The 22,896-nt window shown below is 39.4% G+C and overlaps 4 protein-coding genes across 6 annotated transcripts; 3 read left to right on the forward strand and 1 right to left on the reverse strand.

The window, feature by feature from the left end:
• Positions 1-2,993: 2,993 nt before the first annotated feature.
• On the forward strand, positions 2,994-6,366 carry pecr (peroxisomal trans-2-enoyl-CoA reductase). Its single transcript, XM_029453778.1, has 8 exons — positions 2,994-3,212; positions 4,033-4,166; positions 4,252-4,417; positions 4,501-4,582; positions 4,671-4,767; positions 4,854-4,964; positions 5,359-5,470; positions 5,579-6,366. Exons 1-8 carry the CDS (start codon positions 3,020-3,022, stop codon positions 5,659-5,661), a joined length of 978 nt encoding a protein of 325 aa, XP_029309638.1. The 5' UTR covers positions 2,994-3,019; the 3' UTR covers positions 5,662-6,366.
• A 2,513-nt stretch (positions 6,367-8,879) lies between these two features.
• On the forward strand, positions 8,880-10,940 carry ndufb3 (NADH:ubiquinone oxidoreductase subunit B3). Its single transcript, XM_029453430.1, has 3 exons — positions 8,880-9,035; positions 10,478-10,606; positions 10,721-10,940. The coding sequence occupies exons 2-3, from the start codon at positions 10,479-10,481 to the stop codon at positions 10,869-10,871; spliced, it is 279 nt and encodes a 92-aa protein (XP_029309290.1). The 5' UTR covers positions 8,880-9,035; position 10,478; the 3' UTR covers positions 10,872-10,940.
• Positions 10,941-10,942: 2 nt separating this feature from the next.
• On the reverse strand, positions 10,943-14,123 carry LOC115022454 (UDP-glucuronosyltransferase 1-1-like). Its single transcript, XM_029453429.1, has 9 exons — positions 13,590-14,123; positions 13,309-13,372; positions 13,086-13,234; positions 12,612-12,739; positions 12,298-12,391; positions 11,982-12,107; positions 11,803-11,890; positions 11,481-11,700; positions 10,943-11,315 (listed from the first exon to the last, which is right to left on the reverse strand). The coding sequence occupies exons 1-9, from the start codon at positions 14,121-14,123 to the stop codon at positions 11,045-11,047; spliced, it is 1,674 nt and encodes a 557-aa protein (XP_029309289.1). The 3' UTR covers positions 10,943-11,044.
• Positions 14,124-17,217: 3,094 nt separating this feature from the next.
• LOC115022051 (uncharacterized) lies at positions 17,218-21,514 on the forward strand. Of its 3 annotated transcripts, none has more exons than XM_029452859.1 (6): positions 17,218-17,530; positions 18,095-18,175; positions 18,781-19,241; positions 19,802-19,877; positions 20,479-20,607; positions 20,711-21,514. In XM_029452859.1, the coding sequence occupies exons 1-6, from the start codon at positions 17,493-17,495 to the stop codon at positions 21,117-21,119; spliced, it is 1,194 nt and encodes a 397-aa protein (XP_029308719.1). In that variant the 5' UTR covers positions 17,218-17,492; the 3' UTR covers positions 21,120-21,514. The 3 variants fall into 3 exon arrangements, with proteins under 3 accessions (XP_029308719.1, XP_029308718.1, XP_029308716.1); XM_029452856.1 differs by having other exon boundaries at positions 17,227-17,439; XM_029452858.1 differs by lacking the exon at positions 18,095-18,175 and having other exon boundaries at positions 17,224-17,439.
• Positions 21,515-22,896: the final 1,382 nt, after the last annotated feature.

Consider the following 22,896-nt stretch of genomic DNA (forward strand, 5'->3'; position numbering starts at 1 on the left):
AACTGGGTTGTAACTACAAGACGAGGCCTCTGCAAACCTCCCTGAGATAGAAAGTTGCACTTGACTTTAGGGTGCCTAAAAGTTGCACCATCAAAAGCAGTAAAACTGGTAGGAAAGTAGTTTTTTTTTATTGGTGCCAGAATATAAAAGGGGTTCTCCTGGCTGGCCTGCACTTTTAGCACTTCGGATGAATAATCCACAGATTAAATGCCGCTTCACTCTGGCACTGGAGTTAGAAGTGTGCTGCATTTCCCTGCGGACAATGAAATTAAATCCTTTTTTAAATCCATTAATATTCTGCCACAGTGCCCTTTGCCTGTATGAATCTACAGCAAATTAAATAATGCTGCTGACTGAAGCATTTCCTGCAGTGGTAAAGTCAGAATGTCTGCTGTGGGAAAAGGTTAATTACTGGTGCTACAGTGGTGATTCACAACCAGAGGTACTTATAACCTATTATAAGTTTATAATACTTATAACCTAAGGGGTACGTGGAAACATTGTAGAGTAGCTCAACTAATTAAAGAAAATGAAAATTGATTTGATTAAAATACATACAATAAGTCCACTGTCAGTCACCTGGACACTACATGTTGAAGTTATGTTAGTGTAAAAGCTAGTTGCCAAGTGAGCACAGAAGTTTAAACTGTTAGCTAAAAGTAACCAAACAGTTGACACATTAACCTTGACACCATTTGGTGTTATAAGTGCGATTGCTGGGACAACCAACTTATGACAGTCAATTGTGTGAAAACATTTACAATATCATGTTTTATATGGCGAATGGTGTTACATTAGGAATCCATGAATGTGTATGAGATCTGGTTGTGGGGGTACCTCAGATCGAAATGGTTGGGATCCACTGCTGCACAGGATCAGTGAGTCCATACATATTCTATATAACGGTAGATTTTGAATGCTAATGAGATACCAAGGATTTACTTTTGATAACTTAAAAAAAGAACTTGATCTTTAGCACAGGTGTGAATAGACACAAGTACAAATAACAAGCATACTTAGAAACAATATGAAATGAAAGGAAAAAATAATAGAAACAACTTTGAGAAAATGTGCAGGGGTGTTAGAGCCTACAGATGAAAATGTAATGTATAAAACTTTAGCTCTGGCATTTAGCAGTTGCACTAATATATCATTTTTACATCATTCTTGAAATATAACGATTTGACTATTTAGTTTCAGGAATAATTCGCCCGTTTAGATTGATAATGAAATATCTCATGTCTACTAAACTAAACATTAACTATTTCTCAGTCACATTAAAAACCCATGACTCAATAAGTAACAAAGTTCAGTTTTAATAAAAACATAAAAAATCACGAGTTTACTGTATAACATGTATTGTATTAAGTACAGTCTACATATTTATTGTATTAAGTATAGTCTACTATTTATTGTATTAAGTATAGTCTATATTTATTGTATTAAGTATAGTCTACATATTTATTGTATTAAGTACAGTCTATATTTATTGTATTAAGTATAGTCTTATTTATTGTATTAAGTATAGTCTACATATTTATTGTATTAAGTACAGTCTACATATTTATTGTATTAGTATAGTCTTTTTGTATTAGTATAGTCTTATTTATTGTATTAGTACAGTCTTATTTATTGTATTAAGTATAGTCTTATTTATTGTTTTAAGTATAGTCTTATTTATTGTATTAAGTATAGTCTTATTTATTATATTAAGTATAGTCTTATTTATTGTATTAAGTATAGTCTACATATTTATTGTATTAAGTACAGTCTACATATTTATTGTATTAAGTATAGTCTACATATTTATTGTATTAAGTACAGTCTACATATTTATTGTATTAAGTATAGTCTTATTTGTTGTATTAAGTATAGTCTTATTTATTGTATTAGTACAGTCTTATTTATTGTATTAAGTATAGTCTTATTTATTGTTTTAAGTACAGTCTTATTTATTATATTAAGTATAGTCTTATTTATTGTTTTAAGTATAGTCTTATTTATTGTTTTAAGTATAGTCTTATTTATTGTATTAAGTATAGTCTTATTTATTGTATTAAGTATAGTCTTATTTATTGTTTTAAGTATAGTCTTATTTATTGTATTAAGTATAGTCTTATTTATTGTATTAAGTATAGTCTAATATTTATTGTATTAAGTATAGTCTTATTTATTGTATTAAGTATAGTCTTATTATTGTATTAAGTATAGTCTTATTTATTGTATTAAGTATAGTCTTATTTATTGTATTAAGTATAGTCTTATTTATTGTATAGTATAGTCTTATTTATTATATAAGTATAGTCTTATTTATTGTATTAAGTATAGTCTTATTTATTGTATTAAGTATAGTCTTATTTATTGTATTAAGTATAGTCTTATTTATTGTATTAAGTATAGTCTTATTATTGTATTAAGTATAGTCTTATTTATTGTATTAAGTATAGTCTTATTTATTGTTATTAAGTATAGTCTTATTTATTGTATTAAGTTATAGTCTTATTTATTGTATTAAGTATAGTCTTATTTATTGTATTTAAGTATAGTCTTATTTATTGTATTAAGTATAGTCTTATTTATTGTATTAAGTACAGTCTTATTTATTGTATTAAGTATAGTCTTATTTATTGTATTAAGTATAGTCCTATTTATTGTATTAAGTATAGTCTTATTTATTGTATTAAGTATAGTCTTATTTATTGTATTAAGTATAGTCTTATTTATTGTATTAAGTATAGTCTTATTTATTGTTTTAAGTATAGTCTTATTTATTGTATTAAGTATAGTCTTATTTATTGTTTTAAGTATAGTCTTATTTATTGTTTTAAGTATAGTCTTATTTATTGTATTAAGTATAGTCTTATTTATTGTTTTAAGTATAGTCTTATTTATTGTATTAAGTATAGTCTTATTTATTGTTTTAAGTATAGTCTTATTTATTGTATTAAGTATAGTCTTATGTATTGAGAAATATTGAACCCTGTAGAAAACAGTTCCATTCCTGAAGGGCAGAGTTGTAATGTCACCAAAGACAACTGCCGTAAAATGTCCAGCAGGGAGCGTAGTGTCGTGCTTTTCCTCAGTGGAGTCGAGAAACGACATGGCGGCGTGCAGTGTTTTCAGACCGGGCTTGTTCAACCACAAAGTGGCAATAGTGACGGGCGGCGGGACCGGTATCGGGAAAGCCATTTCTGCAGAGCTGCTGGAGCTCGGTGAGTAACGCGGGGCTCTGAGTTCAGAGAGGTTTTGTTTCATAGGACAGACGGTTAGAAGTGAACAGCAGCTGACTGACAACAAGAGCCGAGTGAACTTCGACACACATAGAAGAAGACATGTTCAGCCTTGCAATTGTGACACTGTTTAAACACTGTGGACGCACACTGTTTGGTAACGGCTATCAACGTCAAGTATATGATACACAATGTTTACAGTGCGTGGCAGAGAAATCCTCATCAGGTCACGGAATGTGGTGCAACACCTGGACGCACGCCACATAACCAAATAGTAACTATTTATTCAGCAGTCTGTCGCTCAATTTTCAATTAAATATTCTTTATGGGAATTAACGTAACATGGATAATATTGCCAAAGCATTAATGAGTGTCAAGAAAAAGATCATTCATAAAATCAAGAAAATAGCAGAGAGTGTGTGTGTGTGTGTGTGTGTGTGTGTGTGTGTGTGTGTGTGTGTGTGTGTGTGTCAATTCCCTTTTATTTGTATTTAATTCTACATATTTTTGGGGAACATACAACAATATAAGAAGAATTGCAAAACATATGCAGACATATTAACAAACAGGCAGTTGTCTAAGTCTTATCACATTGTGATGGACTACAAAGACAGAAAAAGATACTAGAATATAAATATATATGACTTACTCCATTTGGAGTTACATTTAGGAAGATGGGTATGATATTGCACCCCTTCTGAAGGCTCAGAGAAAAACGGAGATTCTACAGAGCAGTCAACTCTCTTTGATTAGAAAAGTTGCGTGTTAAAATGACCAGACATGTTAACTATTTTGGCTTCAGGTTGCAATGTGGTGATCTCCAGTAGAAAGGCAGAGCGGCTGGAGGCGGCAGCTCAGGAGATGAGACAAAAAATCCCTCCCTCCAGCCCGGCGTGTGTCACTCCTATACCATGTAACATCCGAAATGAGGATGAGGTGAGGACCTGCACACACATTCAGCCTCTGGAGCTGCTTCATGTGGAGGCTGTCACTGCCTGATCGCCTGTTTTTTAATTCCCAGGTGAAGGATCTTGTGTCGTCAGTGCTGAAGCGGTACGGCAGGATAGACTTCCTGGTGAACAACGGAGGAGGTCAGTTCAGCAGCCCAGCAGAACACATGTCGTCCAAAGGCTGGAAAGCCGTGGTAGACACCAACCTCACGGGAACTTTCTACTGCTGCCAGCAGGGTAAAGATGCAGAGCGCTAACGATGGCTCAGTGTGTGTTCTGTTAAAGCTCTCAGTGTGACTGTCGCTGTTCTCTCCACACAGTCTACACTGCGTGGATGAAACAGCACGGAGGGGTGATCGTCAACATCATCGCTGACATGTGGAAAGGCTTTCCAGGCATGGCGTAAGCAGCACCGCACACCAAATTCACAACATTACTTCGCACTCTTCTCCCTTTTTAGTTGAAACACTGTATCTCCTCTCCCTGGCAGCCACACAGGGGCAGCGAGGGCGGCAGTGGACAACTTAACAAAGAGTCTGGCCATCGAGTGGGCGTCCTCGGGAGTCAGAGTCAACGCTGTCGCACCTGTAAGTACAGATCATGAGCTAATGCAGAGTACAGAAGTCTTTTCATTATGTATACATTTTAAACGTGTGCATTTGTCTGGTTGCAGGGCACAATCTTTTCCAAAACTGCAATGGAGAACTACAAGGACTTTGGACCAAAGCTTTTCAAGATGTCTGTTCCATTTAGCCCTGCAAAGAGGCTGGGGGTACCAGAGGAGGTAGTGACACCCACAATACTCTTCGCAGCTTTGTTATATTTAAAAAGTATCTTACACATTCAATATGTAACCTTCTGCCGCTAGAGGTCTCTCAATCAAAACAATAGCTAGAGACAGAGTTTGGTGGCGTCGTGAAGTAGCGTGGGATCATGGGAGTTTGTCACTCCAGTCAGCTTCTCCCGGTTAGAATTCCTTCATTGTTCAACCTTCAGGAGTTTCTTTTCTTTCTTTTTTTGCGGCAGACAAATTTCCCCCAAAGGTCGTCTCCTCTCCAAAACAAACAGACATGGGGATTTAAAACCTGTAAAAACACTGAATAAAGCCGTTTTTGTTTTGTCTTTGTTGCAGCGTCACAGACTGTAATGATTCATTCTGTTTTTAAATGTTATTGCAGATCTCCTCAGCAGTGTGTTTCCTGCTCTCTCCTGCGGCCTCCTACGTCTCTGGAGCCACCCTGAGGGTTGATGCAGGGCAGAGTCTGTACCACTCCATCTGGGAGATACCCAGTATGTACAACTTGCTAAAGCGTTTACAGTTTGGGAATTTACGGTACATACATTGTACTATACAGCACACCACATAGTAAAGTAAAATTCTGTTGTGTCCGTCTCCAGACCATAGTGCGTGGCCTGACGCTCCAGAGGGGGAGAACCTGGACGCTTTGAAGGAATTGCTCAACCCACAAAGCAAGCTCTGATTCTCTTCTGTAGCTTAGTCAGAGTCCAGTGCATAAACACACAACAAGTAATGTGAAGGAAACAAGACACCATCGTGATTTATTATTGCAAATCATGTACATAGTTGTATGTAATGTATTGCAACACAAGACTCTAATTGGTTACTTGTATAATGAGTTGTGACATAAACTGTTGAAATTTATGTAGAATATTTTTTTCCAAAGCCTTTTGTAAGTCGGTAAGTGCTTTTTAACACAAGTGCTACAAAGTTCTTTACACATGGGGACACAAGACAGAAACAAAGGAAAAAGATTTTTTTAAACCTTTGCACTGATTTATTTATGTTTGTCTTTGATCTACTCTTATAATATACAGTAATTGTTACTTTAATATCTCAACGTAACATGCTTCCTTTGTTTTCTAATATTTAGGGGGAAAATAATTGAATTTGAATTTGATAGAATCTAGTGATACCTTTTTATAAATATAGTACGGATTAATAAGAATTGTATATTAGAAATATTTTATTTTATTTTATTTTGAATGAAGAAACAGCTACGGGCTTACAATTTACACATATGAATAAACTGATATTACAACAATTAATAAACGTGTAGTTGCACTCTTATTTTGGTTTGCACTAAAGGATAAAGTCAAAACAGCCTTTCAAAAAGACTCTTTGCATCCTGGGGAGGAGAGGAAGGTTTGAAAGTGTCTGTTTCTCTAAACCGGATTTAACCACGAGTTGAATAAATAAGTTTGCAATTACAGCTCTCTCTTTTTTTTACTGTAGAGAGTAGGCAGAGTGGGGGATATTGTATCGGGGTGTCGAACGGTACACTGATGTCTGTGATGTTGCAGGAGGGCAGGGAGAGTGATGGCAGCACTATGGAGGATAATCGTGAGGAAAATGGGGAGGATGAGTGAGAACAAGTGGGGACAGGAGCGGGACAATCTTAAGGCGGCAGTGTCGTTAAATGTAGTTGTGAGGTTTGAAGGAGAAGGAGGACATAGACTTACTGAAATTGACAAAAATTCCCAAGTAGGGGGAATAAAATATGCAAGAGTTTTGGAGGCTGGAAACATGCTAATAGCATTAGTAATAGCAAATACTATTATACTAATAGCAAAAAGAATTGAAGATGAGCAAGGTTGAGAAAATCTAAGTAACGAAAATGGTGAGAGTGGGACAACAGAGGACGGCAGAGTGTAAGGTGGTGACCTAGGGAAGTCCTCTCAGAGTTAATATGATGGAGGAAGTTGAAAACCTCAGGATATGGTATGACTTCTACCGAGGGGGTAGGAAAAGAGGAAACTGAGTCAAAGCATTGAACGCTTTGAAAATGAAATCACAGAAGGTAGAAGAGCAACGTACGTAAATTGCCGTATCTAAAAGTGAAGGGAGATCCGGGAGGAAAGCAGGGCCGTGGTGCGATGATAAGTGCAGGAAGGTGGTGAAGAGTAGAAACGGGGCATTCAGAGTAATGAAGAGAACTCATAACTACCAACACATGATAGAGTATAAGCAAGCTCAAGCATTAGTAAGAAGGACTATTAGACACACACAAAGAGCTTATTGGAGAAAGTATTGTCACTCAATTGGAAGCACTACACCTGTAGGGGAATTATGGGGATGATAAAGAAAATGGAGCTATCCAATCCTTATTGACCTAGCTCAAAGTGCAGGTTCTACCAATGTGGGTTTAAAAAGGTAAGCGGTACTGATGATCCAATATTGTGTCTGGAGGACGAAATAAGAAAAGCACAAGTTAAGAAAGAGCCTGTGGTTGCCATATTCTTTGATGTAGAGAAGGCATACGACATGTTGTTGTCTTCTAATCAGGTTGTATTTAATGGGAATAGGAGGAAATATATTTAACTGGATAATGGATTTTCTGAATAGAAGAAGTATCCGAGTTAAAATAGGGTCAGACATTTCCAGTAAAAGTGTAGTGGAGAATGGAACTCCCCAAGGTAACGTAATAGGCCCTATCCTATTCTCAGTTATGATTAATAATATATTAGAAATCATGGAGATCTTTGCGGATGATGACAGCCTGTGGAAAAGAGAGAAATGTAGATTTTATTGTGAAGAAAGTTCAACAAGAAATAGACTAGGTGGAGGAGTGGGGAATGAAATGGGGAAAAGTGGCTTTAAATTCTCTGTAGAGAAAAGAAAGACTCTGTGTTTTACAAAGAGGGAAATTGGGGAGGACGTCCAGTTAAAATTCTATGGCAATAATTTGGATTGAGTTAAAGATTTTCAATTCCTCTGGGTTCACTGTGATTCAAGATTAACCTGGAGGGTTCACATCAAATAAGTCTTGAAAAATGCCAAAAGGCCATAAATGTAATGAAGTGACAGTGACCGGTAAATGCATATTATTTCCACATAAAAAATAGGTAGAGGAAACACATGTTAATTTTCACAGACGGATCAAAGGATCCAGCAGCTGAGGCTACAGGAGCTGCTATGATAGTTCAGGGGCTGAATGTCGGCACTAACTAAATAAAATCTAACTACCTGTATATACAGTAGTGACTCGTTGTCTGCAATCCAGAGTATTGGGTCTGGTACTTCCCAGAGTCAGCCTGACCTCATCCATGAAATCCTGTTATCACTCAACAGAGTAACGAGGGGAGGCAGTGAGGTTACTTTATTATGGGTCCCAGTTCATATTGGCATTCAGGGCAACACAAAGGTGGTCAAGTTGGCAAAGGAAGCCGTTAAAAAGTGAGACATAAAGGTAAACATAAAACTATCAAAATCTGAAGGGAAAGGTATTGTCTGGAGAGAAAAAAAACCAGGAGTGGCAACAGTGCTGGGAGCAGGAGAGAAAAGGGAGACACCTCTATTCTTAACAAAGCAGTGTGGGCGGTACAACAAGCAGAGGGGGGAACAGGAGTGAACAGGTCAAGTTGACCAGAATGAAAGTGGGACACATTAATCTGAACAGCACACTATTTATCTTGGCGAAGCACCCAGCCGGTTGATGTGAGCAGGGCCAGCAGCTAGAGACAGTACAGCATGTACTCGTGTCATGTAGAATATGAATGTCATGTGATGGTAACTGAAATGGGGTTAACAGAAACATCAGTAAATATTATTTTAAAGTATGGAGGGAAAGGGGAAGGAATAAAAATGCTTGTTCCACTTCTTGAGAGACACTCAAAAAAAGGATCTAAACTGAAGATGGCGCAGTAATACACTAGTTCCAGAAGGTGGCAGCAACGCAACATAACGGATGCCGACTGCTGTAAAACACATAGAAGAAGAAGAAAAAAAAGACCCTTTGGTGTTTTGTCCCTCATGCTGTGCCGTAATATTGCCGTAAAACAACGTTAGCTGTCGTAACATTTAGTCCAGCAACAGAGGTCACAACAAACCACTCAGGTACGGTGTTTTCTCTTTAAATAATATCTTACGTTTCTGAATCATCTTTTGTTGCTAACACACAGTGTTACGTCTGTCAAGTGTAGATAATGTGTCATAGTACAAATGCTGCAATTGTATTTATCTAGTCAGAGAAGGTAGCTAACGCTAGCATGTTAGCTAACGTAATGCTAGCTGAGGAAACTGTCCACCTTCAATACACAGCGGTTTGTCTACACTTTGACTTAAGACTATATTTAGATTCATTATGTCAGAACCTTCACTTTAGGGAGCCACGTAACTTATAGGACAGTGAGTATTAAGATAGCTGGTCATTGATAAGTATGGGCATGTGTCAAATCTTCAATAACGTTTTAACATCAGTGAGCCTTCAGGTTTAACATCAGCAGAGTAGAGACGAGTTAATGTTTTGGGTATTTATTAAGAATAGTATACATTTAACAACGTTGCATTTATGAAAACATCAATATAGTTGTGCCAGGGTTGCAGCTGGTTTACATCCATGGTTTAAACAAATCAGAAAAAATCTAAGCGTTACACAATGATAATATGCTATTTGGTAAATATACATACATGCATACATATTCACAAAATATTGGGATTTCTTTGTTGTACATGTTATAGAAGAATATAAATAGAGTTGGCCAGTGTAAAATAAATGATATCTCTTTATGATGTTGGTCTGCCCCCTCTTAGTCGATTAGTAGTCGATTAGAGTTCTTGTTAGTTAAGTAACAATTTATTAATTTGTTCACAAAAATGATTGCTTAAGCTTTAGTGTAAACATTTGGATTTAAGGCAAACGTGTGAATAGTCATGTGTCCTGAGAACCTTTTTAAAATACCAAAAATATGTATTGAGCCAGTGTAATGTGGACTGGTATTACATGAGCCAAGCACGTTAACCTCGATAAAGACTAGACATATCTTTTTTTCATGTCTCTGCTTATAGCATTCACATTTATTTGGAGGTAAAATGAAGTTGTGCATAATTAAAAAACATTAATTTAATGGGGGTTGAACACAGGTCAGATAACCTCGCCCCGACCCTGGTCCTTTTTGTGAAAGATGTACAAATTACGTTTTAATTTTAGTACATTTCTGGAAGTAAACAGTGATGGAAACCCAAGAGTTAGCAGTTAGCACTTGTACATCAGAGGAAACATGTTTGAGCCTGGACTGAAGAGATTTTGTGGATTATGGATATTATTGCGTGTGTCCTATTTTAACTTTGCTTCAACTCTGAGAAACAATTGAGACCTATTTTTGTTACTCATGACTGCACATTTCTCAAAAAATAAATAAATGTGAAGCCTTAAATGAGGTGTCTACCAGTAGGTAAGCGGTGATTTTATATATATATATATATATATATATATATATATATATATATATATATATATATATATATATATATAATCTTATATCTGCATCGGTTTTCAGCATGGGAGGTGACCACGGCCCCAGCAAGTTGTCTATGCCAGACTGGCGGCAGTGGAAGGTGGAGGGAACACCACTGGAGATCACACAGAGGAAGCTGGCATACAGGGGCCTCAAGGATCCATGGCTACGGTCAGTATTTTTTACCTACATTGGATATAGCTGTTTGATATTCAAGTTATTCTTATTCCTGACAATGCCCCCTATTTTTGTTTTTCTCCTGTCAATGCCACTCTCGCTCTGCAGCAACGAGGCTTGGAGATACTCTGGCGGCTTCTCTCAACCTGTGACTCTGTCTAATGTGTTGCTGAGAGGATTCAAGTGGGGCTTTGCTGCCTTTACTGTTGCTCTGGCTGTGGAGTACGCCCTGTTCCCACCAAAGAAGGGCGGCCACTAATGCTCGTCATTGTCCCTGGAGTCTAATAATATTCAATATTTTCTGTTCATTAAATGTTTTTTGATCACACTCATGGCTTCCCTTATTATTCGTACACCCTGTAACATCTTTAAACCATTTTAGAAAAAAAGGAAAAGTTTTATTGCTGAGTTGAAGGTGCACATGTAGCACCATTAGTCCTGCTTTCTCTTCCTGCTCAATATCCGAAGGAATAGCTTCAAGCATTTTACTGTCAGGGTTACAAAAAGCAGCACTACAGTAGCCAGTAGCACTATTACATCCAGGCAGAAGTACTGGATCCAGTTGAGGTCATGCGATGCAGCTCTGAGATGTTTTGCCCCTTTGTGCCGCATCACAAATTCTGTCCAGTACACCGAAAGGTCGAGAGGGTCAACAGGCCGGTCTTTATGGAGAGCTGAGAGCTTCTGCACGTTTTCTTTGTACCTGGATATAAACAGATTGATGGCAAGAGTTGAAGAATACAACATTGAAGTGAAGTAGATGGTATGAAAAGCAGATTTCAAAACTTATTTTTATATTTTGATCATCAAGATTTAGGGAGCTTATTTTTTTTTTATGAGATAAATGAGCGACCTTCTGACCCCTCACCTGGTGTCATTGATGACCTCATTCAGTCCCTGAAGAAGGCTTTCTGTGGTGATCGTATAAATATCCAACACGACTCCGACTTCTCTGCTCGCCAACCTCTGCGCGTTGTCAGGCTGGTCCCCCCCAAGTGGCACCATCACCATGGGAACTGCGTGGCACAGTCCCTCAAAGAGACCGTGTGAGCCGGCGTGTGTGATGAAGGCCCGAGCTCCAGGATGTGCTAACACACACACGCACACACAGATGTTACGATATGTGACACATCGGTCAGTTTTGAGTCACATGTTTTACTGTCAGAATGCGTTGCAGTGGATTTACAGACCTAGCAGGTCATTCTGAGGCGCCCATTTCATAAACATCACATTCTCTGGGACATTGTCGGGAACCTGCCCAGTGTATCTCCATATCACCTATCAAAAGAAGCAAAGTGTAATCTATAGCTTTTTGAAGATTGTATGATTTCAAATGCATTTTCATATGTGTTGATACATATTCCTGTACCTTCTGTGGAATCTGTCTGAAGGCTTCTAGGAAGACGGAGGTCATCGCTTCTGGCAGGTCTGACACCATAGTGCCCAGAGTGAACAATACAAAGCCATGTTCTCCTAACAACCATGACTCCAAATCCTGCAACACACACACACACACACACACACACACACACACACACACACACTAGGGTCAGGCATCTCTTTCTCTATCTCCCTTCATTAAAAGCAATGAGATCATTTAAGGAAGTAAAAGAAAATCTAATTGTTGAATTGTTTTTATCTTAACTTAAAATGTACAATTAATAAATGAAACACCCAGGCCTCACCTCAGGCAGAGGATTTCTCACGTTGCAATTTATTCCGCCAACCAGCACCATATTAGGCATGACTGGACGTGGGAACTCCAGTGTGAAGTCGAGCCTGTTCAAACACAGTATTAACATTTATGTGAATAGGAGGCAAAGAAATCTAAGTTATGTTTTATTCCAGTGTGATTTAGTGGCATGAAACAGCGAAGTGACCATTGCCATACACTCCAGTATTTATTAGTATAGAGTGTGTGTGTGTGTGTAAGGACAATCTGTAGTTGATGTGTATTCTTCTCTCAAATATCTATATATATAACCTTTGCACATGTTACCTCAGCAGCCAGATAGCAGATTCTGACAACACTTCAGCTACACCCACTTCCTCTCCGAGGAACTGATAGGCCATATTGTCAAACTGCCAGTACAGCAGTCGGCATAGCAGCGGCTCCAATAAAGCCACCTGTAGGTCAGAGGCATCATAGAGTAATAAACAAATATATAAAGTAAGACGTAGGTGCTTGGAGTTAAATTACAGTTGTGTAAGTTACATTTTAACTTTGTGTAAACTGAAGTTATTCACTAGTCTTGCAGTAGTTTAAGTGGGTCACATCATAAGCTACATGTAGGCAGACAGATGTAAATGGAGGCGAGGTGTTCCAGTGTCAACACTTCAGATATATCTAACCTTTTCTGTAGAATTTGAAGTTTATAGAAGCAGAGGGATTAGTTTGGTCAACACAGAATCAGTGTTTTACCTAGTAGAGTAACAGGCTTCTGCCCGTGCACATCTTATGATAAGTGCTCACCAAAGTGTTCAAAGCTCTCTCCTTGAAGCTCATTTTATCTGTGTTTCTGGTGAAGAAGCGGGGCACATATGAGGGCGGGGAGGGGCAGCTCGCAGACTTCATATCCAAGGAACACGGAATCCCCCTCAGCAAATTTATAGTGGGGAGACCTGAATGTGATGAAGCGATGAGAACATGTGCAGATGTTTAACGGCCCAGATACTCCAAGTGTGGCTAAACTCACCCAATTTCCAAGCTATTAGTGAGCCTGTGGGCACCATGGGGTCTGTTAGGACGGCATCAAACTTCTGCAGAGTGAAACGGTGCGAATGACAAATAGGAGAAAGGGGGGTGAATCTTAAACAGTATGCACTGATAACATTTCCTTTCTACTCAACACACTCGCGCATTGATTCTACAGAAGATGTCACACACCACAGCTCGTGGTGTTTCATTAACAAACCATCCAACTCTCTAAAACTGATTTTTGTTTTCCCAACTCAGTCCCAATATTTTTGCACTCACCTGCTGTGCCAGATGTGAGATCAGACTTGCATTGAACAGTAGACTCTCTGCTGTGGTGTGGATGAAGCCTGATATTTTCTGGATTTGTGAGAATTTTTTCATTATCTTCTCCGTGAAAGACTGTGGCAATTGTTGTAACACGTCCTTGTTCATGGTCATGACTTGATCAATATAAGTCTTGTCATAAGGGACAGGATAGGTCACCGTGTCGTAGTGTTCCCCGGGACCCATCCGTATGCTGATCTCTGGTATCACCACGGTGACCCGGTGTCCACGGCGACCCATTTCTTGGGCAATGGCCTTCATACCCACCCAGTGACTCCCATCCATGGGTACCACCAGCAAGTTCCCCAGGAAACCTGAAGAAGCCGTGTCAGTCGCAGGAGTGTTGTTGTTGGATTCAGCCTCTTCTGTCTTTACCTTCTTCTCTCGTATGGAGTTTTCTGCTACGGGCCGCCTCGTCTTATCTACAGCACCATTCACCCGCATATCCATGCTTAGCAGCAGGAAAACAAACACTGCTGCTTTCCACATTGTTCTCTCCCCTGTGTCTGCAGATCACTGAAAAAGGTGAAGCAATGTAAGTATATAATGGAATAACAAACCGCCCCTTTCTCTGTGCTTTGAATGCTTATCTAAGCCTTCACCACACTTCAGGTTACTCTGTATGGGTTGTCGAAATTCCTCAATGAATTAGCATAATCGTGTGTTCAAAGTCCTTGCTTTAACAACAGGGACAATTTCAGTCCTCAACAGCTAGCAGTTGGAGGTCATACAGATCATGAAAGTGCTGAGAAACTGAGTAATGGAGTATCCTATCGTATTATCACTCTGTGTCTACGTTTGTCACAGACAAACTCCTCCTCTCCAGCCGCGTTCCCGTATTCCCCATACCATAACAGTATGAACAGACCATCATGGACCCAGCAGACACATTTGAGGAGAAACTGTATGAACTGTTGTACACCCTCGTGTGCTTGTATATTTAGTGGAAGAGCCCTTAGTGAAGAGTGCCAAGAGGCAGCTCTGAAGCTGGCACACGTCGTCTAAGAGTTAGTTGTTTTACCTGAGTGGCTTAAGGTCTTTTTAAACACTCCTAATTCTGAAGTGTGTAGCACACAGGGTGGTTTGGGGGCCCAGCAACTAGGGGCGCTGTTGCGCACTCGGCTGAGTATGAGCCTCCACAACACCCCTGATTCCCTATTTTTATATGTATTTGTATAGTATGTACATACTATGTACATACTATATAAATAAATGTTTTAAATAAATGAAGTTTAAGTTTTACAAAGATACATGCAGTATACAAACAATTGGGGCACACTATTGAGCCATTATTGCGCTTTGAACTTTGACCCATTGGCTCATATATCCACTGTGTGAAGGAAGAAAAGCCAGAAAAGCATGCTGGCTTACATACTGCAAAAAACATTCCGATGCAGTAGGACATCATGGTACTTTTGGCATACTGCATTTGACATATGTACTAGGTATTTTTTTGCCTGGTATACTAAATGGTATGGTATAAACTAGGTATATTGGAAGACAAACAGACAGTATAAAAGAAGTGGTGCCACCCGTTGGTTTGTGGACTACAATTTGAAGCCTTGAGTTTGGCATTTTGGCCGTCACTCTCTTGGCTTTTGGAATCAGAAGTGACACGAGAGTGTGGAGCTTAATACAACCGAACACTGAACAAGACATTTTTATTTTAAAATGTTAACTTTAATGTACAGAAAACAAACTGTAAAAGGGTTAAAGTTTTAAGACGAAAGCACAGTCAACACCCAAATTGGACAACATTGTGGAGGTGACTTGTCAATCACAAGGTAGCAAACTCTAAAGCTTTTCAGACCCGGGGGCTGCCTCTTGTTCCCAACCTGCTAGCCCTCAGTCTATAGAGAGGCGAAGCACCTCCCCTTTCCAGTGTCCTAACCGTGGGACCTTATTTTGGGAAAAAAAATGTAAGGTAGTCAACTGCAAGAGATAAATAATATTTTGATACCGTATGAATTGTGACATGAATTACACATATGATGTTTGTCAATTTTAAAGATACATTTTCAGTAGGTCACAATTTGACGTAGTAACATTTACTTTTGTGTGAAACTCCTCAGTGAAATACATCTCTCGTCTCGCACAATGTTTTACGAAATAAGGTCCCATCGTGGTCCACTGGAAGGGGCGGGACTTCGCTTTCTATTTACCATATTCCAGTCTCCAGTGCAGCCTGACAGGAGCATCCACTCCCGTCAATTAGCCTTGGGTCCTGAGCCTGCAGTCTGCTAGCCCCCAGTCTACACACATGTCTGCTAGCCTCCAGTCTGTTTCTCAGTCCGCTAACCTCCAGCTTCCCCCCCCCAGGCAATCTTCCAGCATGCAATCCTTCAGCCTGCACCTTGGCCCACTAGCTTCCGTCCTCCAGAGGGGTCCTATCTCTGTTGCTGTCCTCTGGGTCGACCTCCATTATTACGTGATTTTTGTGGCCCTATCTTGTAGAGGGGCCCTGTGTCAAAATCAAGCTCTGATTATTATAATTATTTAGGAGTTTTTCACAGCAGATATTTTGACTTGTCATAGTAGGAAAACACAGGTTTTAGGCCTACAAATAACATGACAATAACAATGGCTCTGGTATATGAGTCCCAGTAAGTCTTGACAGAGTGACAGTGAACCAGCATGTACAATATCAGGACCCTGAAACAGAAGCAGCTAAATTGAATTCAGCCGTCATTGATTTTAATATTTACACCTGTGCTTTTTCTACAGTGACATGTCTGCTGGCCTATTGTTATCACATAACCCATGTTCCTAAAATAAATAGTGTTTCTTCGATTCACCACTACTTACTTAGGCCTGCAGAAAACCTGGGACCAGGTAGTATCCCTATCTGTCTATGACATAGTCATGACAGATTTAACATATTTCGCTGTAGTAGGCCTATGTGATAAAGATTATTTGTTATTTATGTAAATTTGAATTTGAATAGCAACACAACATCAGCAACACAAAAAGTGCGTACGTTTTGTTTTTTTAAATATTGCTGGATGAAGTAGGCTATTCAGATATTTTACTTAAGTAAAAGTAGTAATACCAAATGTAGAAAAACATTTTTAATTCAGTTTACAAAAGAATTAGAATCAACAATTACTAACTACTCAAAAGTAAAAGTACTCATCATGCCAAATATATCAGAACAACATACATTATATTGTTGGATTATAATTATTGATGCATGTGTTCATGAATTTAACCCTTTCCAGCTGGCAAGGGTGAGGCTAATTGTATAATTTAAATACTGCTGGATTGTTTAATACATCACAATTTCTTAGTTTTATATTTTGTTCCAATAATCTGAATCTGCAAAGTCAGATAAATGTAGTGCAGTAAAAAGTGCAATATTTGCCTCTGCGTAGGGAGAAGAAGTATGAATGAGCAGACAATGGAAGTAAAGTACAATAACCTCAAAATAATTGACATGAGTAAATGTACATTACTTTCCACTCCTGTGCAATATAACCTAATCTTAAACGGTAGTCTCCAAAATGGCAGCGTCGTGTAGAGCTATTTTATACAGTCTATAGCTTACACTGACACTTAAAGTATGAATTTACAACATTCACATAGCATAAACGAGAGAGAGTGACAAAACTGTGACATTATTCATGAAACATAGTCTAAATGTGCCATTTGAATCATTCAAACACTTGGTGGCGTTAACGCGCCATTAATTATTTGGTCAAACAAGAAGAAGAATCGACCAGCAGCAGACCTCTTCCACCGCGCGCATCTTCAAGCAGGCTGTTGTCGAGCACATCAAAACACACGGCACGAGCCAGTATGTTACCAAGTAAGCGCCTCGCCATTTTCAAGTTTTAGATGCCAGTATAAACAGTTCTTAACATGTCAAATCCCGTGAACTGTGAACCGTCAGAGGAGCAGTAAGTCACGGCCTAGCTTCAGTGTTGACTACCTCAGTGCTAATGTCGTTCAGTCTGTTGTTTAAGATGTTTTAGTCTGGCTAGCTCAGCCAAGATGCTAATATGAGCTAATATATGGATTACGGACAATTCTAGTCGGTATCTTGAGGTCCTGTTTAAATCCTAGTATCAGACCACATATTTAATTGACTCGGTGTTTGTATTGTATATAGTTGAAAGCAGCAATATATACATGATGTTCAGTGAGTTAGAGGAACAGTGGGTCAGTAGCAGCCTAAAGATCCTTTGTGCTTAAGTTAAATTCAACATCTGCCGTAAAATCAACACTTGCAATGTGGAAGATGTGAAAAGTTGTGTGTTACAGAACAAACAGGTCACATTGCTGTACAGATTGTAAAATCCCTTTGGGCCAATCTGTGATTTCGGGCTATATAAATAAAAGTGACTTGACAATTGAGATCAATCTGAAAAAGTAACAAGATCAAATATCTAATATTGTGCTGTATTTTCTCCCTTCTCACCGTTAAGATTATCTGTCATTAAAGTGTTTTGTTGTCTTTGTAGGCCTGTGGCTGACAGCGAGTATGAGGCAGAGGGCTTGGAGTCGTCAGTTCATTCATTGTCCATAAGAGTAGAATATCATCGGTAAGGGGACTTTACAGACTGTACAGCATACAACACCCTCTGTCCTTAGACCCTTGCAGTGCACAAGGAAAAACTCTCCAAAAGTAACTCCACAATTAACGGGGAAAAGACGTGCAATGAATGTCGTGTGTACAGAATATACAACATAATAAAGTTACAATATAGACAATCCATACGACTAAAAAGATTATGTGAACATGTATGAAAAAGATGGATCATAGGTGCCGCTAAACTAAATGCGGACTAGTGTTCGGGGTGATGACGTTTAGTAGTCTCATTTAGCCAGCTGTTAACAACCGCGTAAAAGCTTCAAAATTCAAGAGTGGGGTATTTACTGACATATTTGTTTTTGTAGACCAAAACTCTAAAATCTCATAAGCTTGTCCTCACCAGCCACTTATTTCAAATATACAACCAAAGGCCAATTCAAAAAACCCATCAACTTCGAGACAAGGAAGTGCAACAATACTAACTAATTTCTGTGTTTTAGGACTCATTCCTGCAGCCCTCTATTGTGAAATAAGATGAAGCTTTGCAGCTTAGTGATCACATACCTATGTATTACACTTCATGGGTGCTTTATCACAGGTTGTTTTCTGTGTCAGGTCATTTGAGTATTGTCTGAAGTGGAAAAGATCCATGTATCCCCGACGCTCCTCCAGCCGATCGAAGGCCTCCAAGAGGAGCCCCCAGAGAAGTCCCAGCCCAACTGAAGAAGTTATCCAGCGCAGGCTGAAGGGTAAGAGACAGAGGACAGGGATGAAAAAGACCAAAACTGATGAGTGGAGGGACCGCGACATCATCGACGTCATCAACAGCACACGTGATGCAAAAGGTGTCGCCGAGGAGGATGAAGGAAAGTTTGTAGAGATGACGGATAAAGTGGACGAGTTGGATGAAGACTGCGTCTCTGTCACCAGCAGCATAGATTCTGGTCCTTCCCTCCAACATAACGCCTCTTCCAAGAAACTGTCGCCCTCACAGGGCTTGTGCTCAGCCTGTAGGACTCTCTACCAGAAGGCAAAGAAGATGAAAACACAAATGAAAGACAAACGCTTAGACAATGGTGAGTGTCCTCCCTGCTCCAGCAACATGAGACTGTTAAGTCTGTGAGGAAATGAGATTGTTGCCACCTCAAATACTAGCACACAGAAAAGATGCATGTATTGTAAAAAAGATCAAGATAAAGTGATATTAAAGTTTAAACACACAAAAGTACACATTTTCTTGTATAATAATTCTATTAATTCTTGAGACTTAATTTCTGTAGTGAGCCTTTTCTCATGAATAAGTCAAATCCAATCAATAAAGCCGATTCTGATAACAACCATGTGCTTGTATTCGCAATATGAATACAATAACCTTTTAGAATTATTTTTATTTTGTATCAACTACCCCTGCCTCAGGGTTTTCCCCCCCAAAGCCTGTGTCATTACCAGTTTCACTCTAGTGTTTTAAGACTGTATAACTAACGCATTCACACAGGCTCCACTCATCAGGAGGCCACTGCTGTCATTAACCCAAACATGTCTGCTTTCACTGTCGGGGAACATGTGTTCAGTTCGGTACTGCATGCACCGATGCTTGTCAACATGTTTAACCTTTTCTTTCTGGTTTGTTCTTCAGATCCCAAGTCCCTGACATGTGACCAGTGGGTCCTGATCAAGAGCTGGAGACCGAGGAGGCTGCCTAATATAAAAGGGTAAGTGTGTGTCTGTGTGTGTCTCGGCCCCCTTTGTAATTTTCTGCCACTGTCTCGATTCAAAAAATAAAAAAACTTGGTGTTTGGTCTGAAGTTGCGTAGGATCATGGGTCAGCTTCTCCCAGTTTAGGATTCCTTCAATGTTCATTGTTTTTACGGGGTGCCGAATTATCCTCCTCTCCTAAACAAACTAAAAACACTAAATAAAGCAATTTCACATTTAAAAATCAGTGTTTCTCCAAGGATGTTCGGCTGCCACTAACGTCTAAAGCATGCATCGTACAAATGTGGCTTAAAACTAGATATAAAGTCGATTTATGACGGCTTCTGGTAGACAACCACAACACTGACAAGTGGATACGTCGCCGCTACAGGCGACCAAATGAAACGGAGCGTTACTTTGATTCAAATTACAAGTTTCTCTCGGTTTAAAAGTGGAAACATTTAAGTTAATGTAAGTAATTCAACGAAACATAACGCATAGGTCGAGTGGTTCTTAGACATTTTAATGTGGGAATGTTCCATATTGAAACCTTTTTAAAGGTGGAAGCCCTGTAGCCATTCACATGCTGTCAGCTCATTATAACTCTGTCTTTGTCAGGAAGCTTTTGATCGATGTACAGCTGCTTAAGAAAAGGCTTAAGGTCAAGAATGGTGCAAAGCGATTTGCGCAATGTGTGAGAGAGGGAGAATCATCAGCCTGCTCCAGGCCGCACTCTTTCCTTGAGAGGTAACGCATCTTTACGCATAACATACGTCCTACGGTAACAAAGCATCAATAAGCTTGTTAACTTAAAAAATGACTTGAATGTGTGGTTGCGTTTCTGTGTCAGGAACCTTAGACGCCATGTCACAGGGCCAGTGAAAAGGGAGATGAAGAACAGGAGGAAGAGGACAAGAGATGGATCTCAGGGTCCTCGCGTCGCTAAGCAGCAGCGTCTCCACAGCAACAATCGCCTCCAAAACATCAGTATTAGCAGCATCGATGAGAGCGGCCTTCCCTCGCCCAGCTGTCCCAGTAGCAGTCCTGGTTTTGAGGATCAGCAAGATGAAGAAGATGACATACATCTGACTGAGTTGATCCCCACCACAGTCTCCCTGGAAATCACGAAGCCAAGAAAACTCCGACCCAATCAGAAAGCACCACAGAAGACGGGAGGATTCAGAGACTTGCTTGCCCAGCTGCGTGGAAACAGCAGCATGATCGTGAAAGAAACACGTTTGCGAGGCGACTGCGTTTAACAGCTGCGGTATTCAGAGAAGTCTTCCAGCTCTGCTTTTACTTGTGATGTTTGTTGTTTAGTCTGCTTATTATTCTGTTCTGAATTCCAGACTAAATACTTGTTCCTGTTGAATTTATTGGAAAAGTTTTGCTGCAGTTACACATACTTGTTGTTTTGTTTTTTTTCTTGAATTTCAAAATAGCATTTTATTTATCAGTACAACTGTGAATAAATGAGTGTTTTACTTTAATGCTGCTTTAACTGTACCCCTATGATGGATAGATGTAATATTTCCATCACATGTAGACCTACATGAGCACTTTCAGTAAGACGATCACATACTAATTCAATGCAGCTTTTGAGTGTGTGGTGGCTTCACTGAAAAGTGAAAAAATAAAGTAGTCTAAAAAAAAAGTCAATTTGTCTTGGTGTTGTAGCACATGCAAGTCGAGTTTGATGTCCTATTGCTTATTACACAAATCAAATCAAATTTATTTGTATAGCCCAATATCACAAATGATACATTTGTCTCAGTGTGCTTTACAGACTGTACAGGTTACGACACCCTCTGTCCTTAGACCCTCACATCGCACAAGGAAAAACTTCCTAAAAGAAACCCCAAAATTAAAGGGGAAAAAATGGAAGAAACCTCAGGGAGAGCAACTGAGGAGGGATCCCTCTCCCAGGACGGACAGACGTGCAATAGATGTCGTGTGTACAGGATAAACAACATAGTACAAATACAACATTTGACAGAAATTATGTTGGGTTGGAAAAAAAAGAAATAGAAAGTTTGGATGAATCCAGGAAAATGTCAATAAGGCTTCCCGGTGTCCAGCAGGACCAGGGCAGCAGGCGCTGTCACGATTCATGATCCTGACGTAAACTTTATCAGTGGCAACCTGCCACATGAGAGACAGACACTCCGGGGATGATACCCCGGATGATGAGTTAGTAACATACATTTACATAAATGCATACAGATAGAGAGGGAGAAGAAGAGAGGGAGAAGAAGAGAGAGGGAGAGAAGGAAGAGAGCAGGGAGGTGTCCCCCGGCAGTCTAAGCCTATAGCAGCATAACTAGGGGCTGATCCAGGGCAAACCTGAGCCAGCCCTAACTATAAGCTTTATCAAAAAGGAAAGTCTTTAGCCTACTCTTAAATGTGGAGAGTGTGTCTGCCTCCCGAACACAAACTGGAAGCTGGTTCCACTGGAGAGGAGCTTGATAGCTGAAGGCTCTGGCTCCCATTGTACTCTTAGAGACTCTAGGAACCAAAAGTAACCCTGCAGTCTGGGAGCGTAATGCTCTAGTTGGTTTATAAGGTACTATGAGATCTTTAAGATATGCTGGAGCCTGACCATTAATTGATTTGTAAGTCAGGAGAAGGATTTTGAATTCTATTCTGTATTTTACCGGGAGCCAGTGCAGAGCAGCTAATACAGGAGTAATATGATCCCATTTCCTTGTTCTAGTCAATACACGTGCCGCTGCATTTTGGATCAACTGAAGAGTCTTAACCGACTTTTTTGGACAACCTGATAACAATGAGTTGCAGTAATCCAGCTTTGAAGTAACAAATGCATGGACTAGTTTTTCTGCATCATTTTGAGACAGGATGTGTCTTATTTTTGCAAAGTTACGTAGATGAAAGAAGGCAGTCCTTGAGATTTGTTTTATGTGGGAGTTAAACGACAGATCTTGATCAAAGATGACGCCAAGATTCCTTACAGTGGTGCTGGAGGCCAAATTAATGCCATCCAGAGCTTCTATGTCATTAGAAAATGCGTTTCGGAGG

The sequence above is a fragment of the Cottoperca gobio genome, chromosome 17 (assembly GCF_900634415.1).
Source record: "Cottoperca gobio chromosome 17, fCotGob3.1, whole genome shotgun sequence".
NCBI lineage: Eukaryota > Metazoa > Chordata > Actinopteri > Perciformes > Bovichtidae > Cottoperca > Cottoperca gobio.